At 34.3% G+C, this 1,257-nt stretch overlaps 1 protein-coding gene across 1 annotated transcript in view; it reads right to left on the reverse strand.

Moving 5' to 3' along the window:
• LOC107625087 (putative G3BP-like protein) overlaps window positions 1–1,056 on the reverse strand; it is a 6,821-nt gene extending 5,765 nt beyond the window's left edge. The window contains exons 1-2 of the mRNA XM_016327658.2: window positions 640–1,056; window positions 342–476 (exon numbers count right to left, since the gene is read on the reverse strand). Coding sequence (XP_016183144.1) covers window positions 342–476; window positions 640–660 — 156 coding nt within the window. The 5' untranslated portion in view covers window positions 661–1,056. The remainder of the gene's footprint in view (window positions 1–341; window positions 477–639) is intronic.

The following is a 1,257-nucleotide window of genomic DNA, read 5'->3' on the forward strand; positions in this document are numbered from 1 at the left end:
TTGCTACACTAAATGATTTTGATCTATGCATGGCCTATTGCAACACCAAAGGCAAACTACCAAAAGAGAAACTATTCATGACTACATTAGGAAAGCTCTTTTTTCTCTAGGAAATGTTGAAGACAAATCAATTAAGACTCGAACAAACATAAGATAAGGAACAATCCCTCCATTTTCTGATATCTTGGGGGCCATTAGGATTCTCATTTTCTATTTTTGAAAAAAACAATACAAAAATATCTAAGATATAAATTGAACATGACCACAAACTGTTACAAACACAGCATACAAACATGAATGCAAAGAAAACATGGATTCTTTATCTTAGAACACTTAGGTACCAGCACATTCGAAGCGGTTTCGGTGGAAACTCCATCAACACGGATCATTGTGCTGTTATCTGAGTAGAATTGATGAATCAGATTGGGATGTTGTGGAAGAACCTGATAATACTGTCCAACAAAGTATGAACCCACCTGCATTCACAATTTCACACCAATGCGGTTTAAAACTAAATATAAAAAGATACAGAATCCTTAGAATCAAAGCTGTTTTCAAAAACACAAACAAAAACAATACTAGTAAGTGAATTTAAATTAAAAATTAATAACAATACAATATAAAATATAGTAATAATACCTGGGCAGCACTAACACCCATTCTCAGCTCCCTTAAGTTCACAGCTTCTTTTTTTAATAAGAAAAAAAAAAGATAATGTCGCTTTCTTCGAACTCTTAAACAACACAGTAAACCTCAAATAGAAAAATTGTTACGGGATTCTGAAGAAGAAGAAGAAGTGGGCGCAGAAAAATACAAAAGAACTAAGGTTAGGGCAGAAAGCGAAACAACGGAATCTTCAAAATCTGAACGCAAGTGAATCTAATTCTAAAATCTGTAATCAGATCAGAAGAGAGAGAAGAAAGTACTGTGAAGAGTGAAAGTGTGAAACAGTGAGAGGAATTGAGCGCGCGAATTCTTCGCCTATGGATTAGATATCTGACGAGGAATTTTGACCGTTGATGATATGAACGGTTTGATCATGGTGCCAAACCTAAGAAATAAACGGCTCAACGGATGGGATTACGTAACGTGCAGAATACTGGACAAGGGAGATTTCAAGAGAGAAGTAGGGAGTATGGACTAGGGCATTCATAAGGGTTTTTTACTTAAATAAATAAAACAAGGAATAAATGATCATTTTTGTATCCATAAAAGATGAAAATACTGACATATGTATCCATATTAGATCAAAACTAA

Source organism: Arachis ipaensis, chromosome B02, assembly GCF_000816755.2.
Source record: "Arachis ipaensis cultivar K30076 chromosome B02, Araip1.1, whole genome shotgun sequence".
NCBI classification, from domain to species: Eukaryota; Viridiplantae; Streptophyta; class Magnoliopsida; order Fabales; family Fabaceae; genus Arachis; species Arachis ipaensis.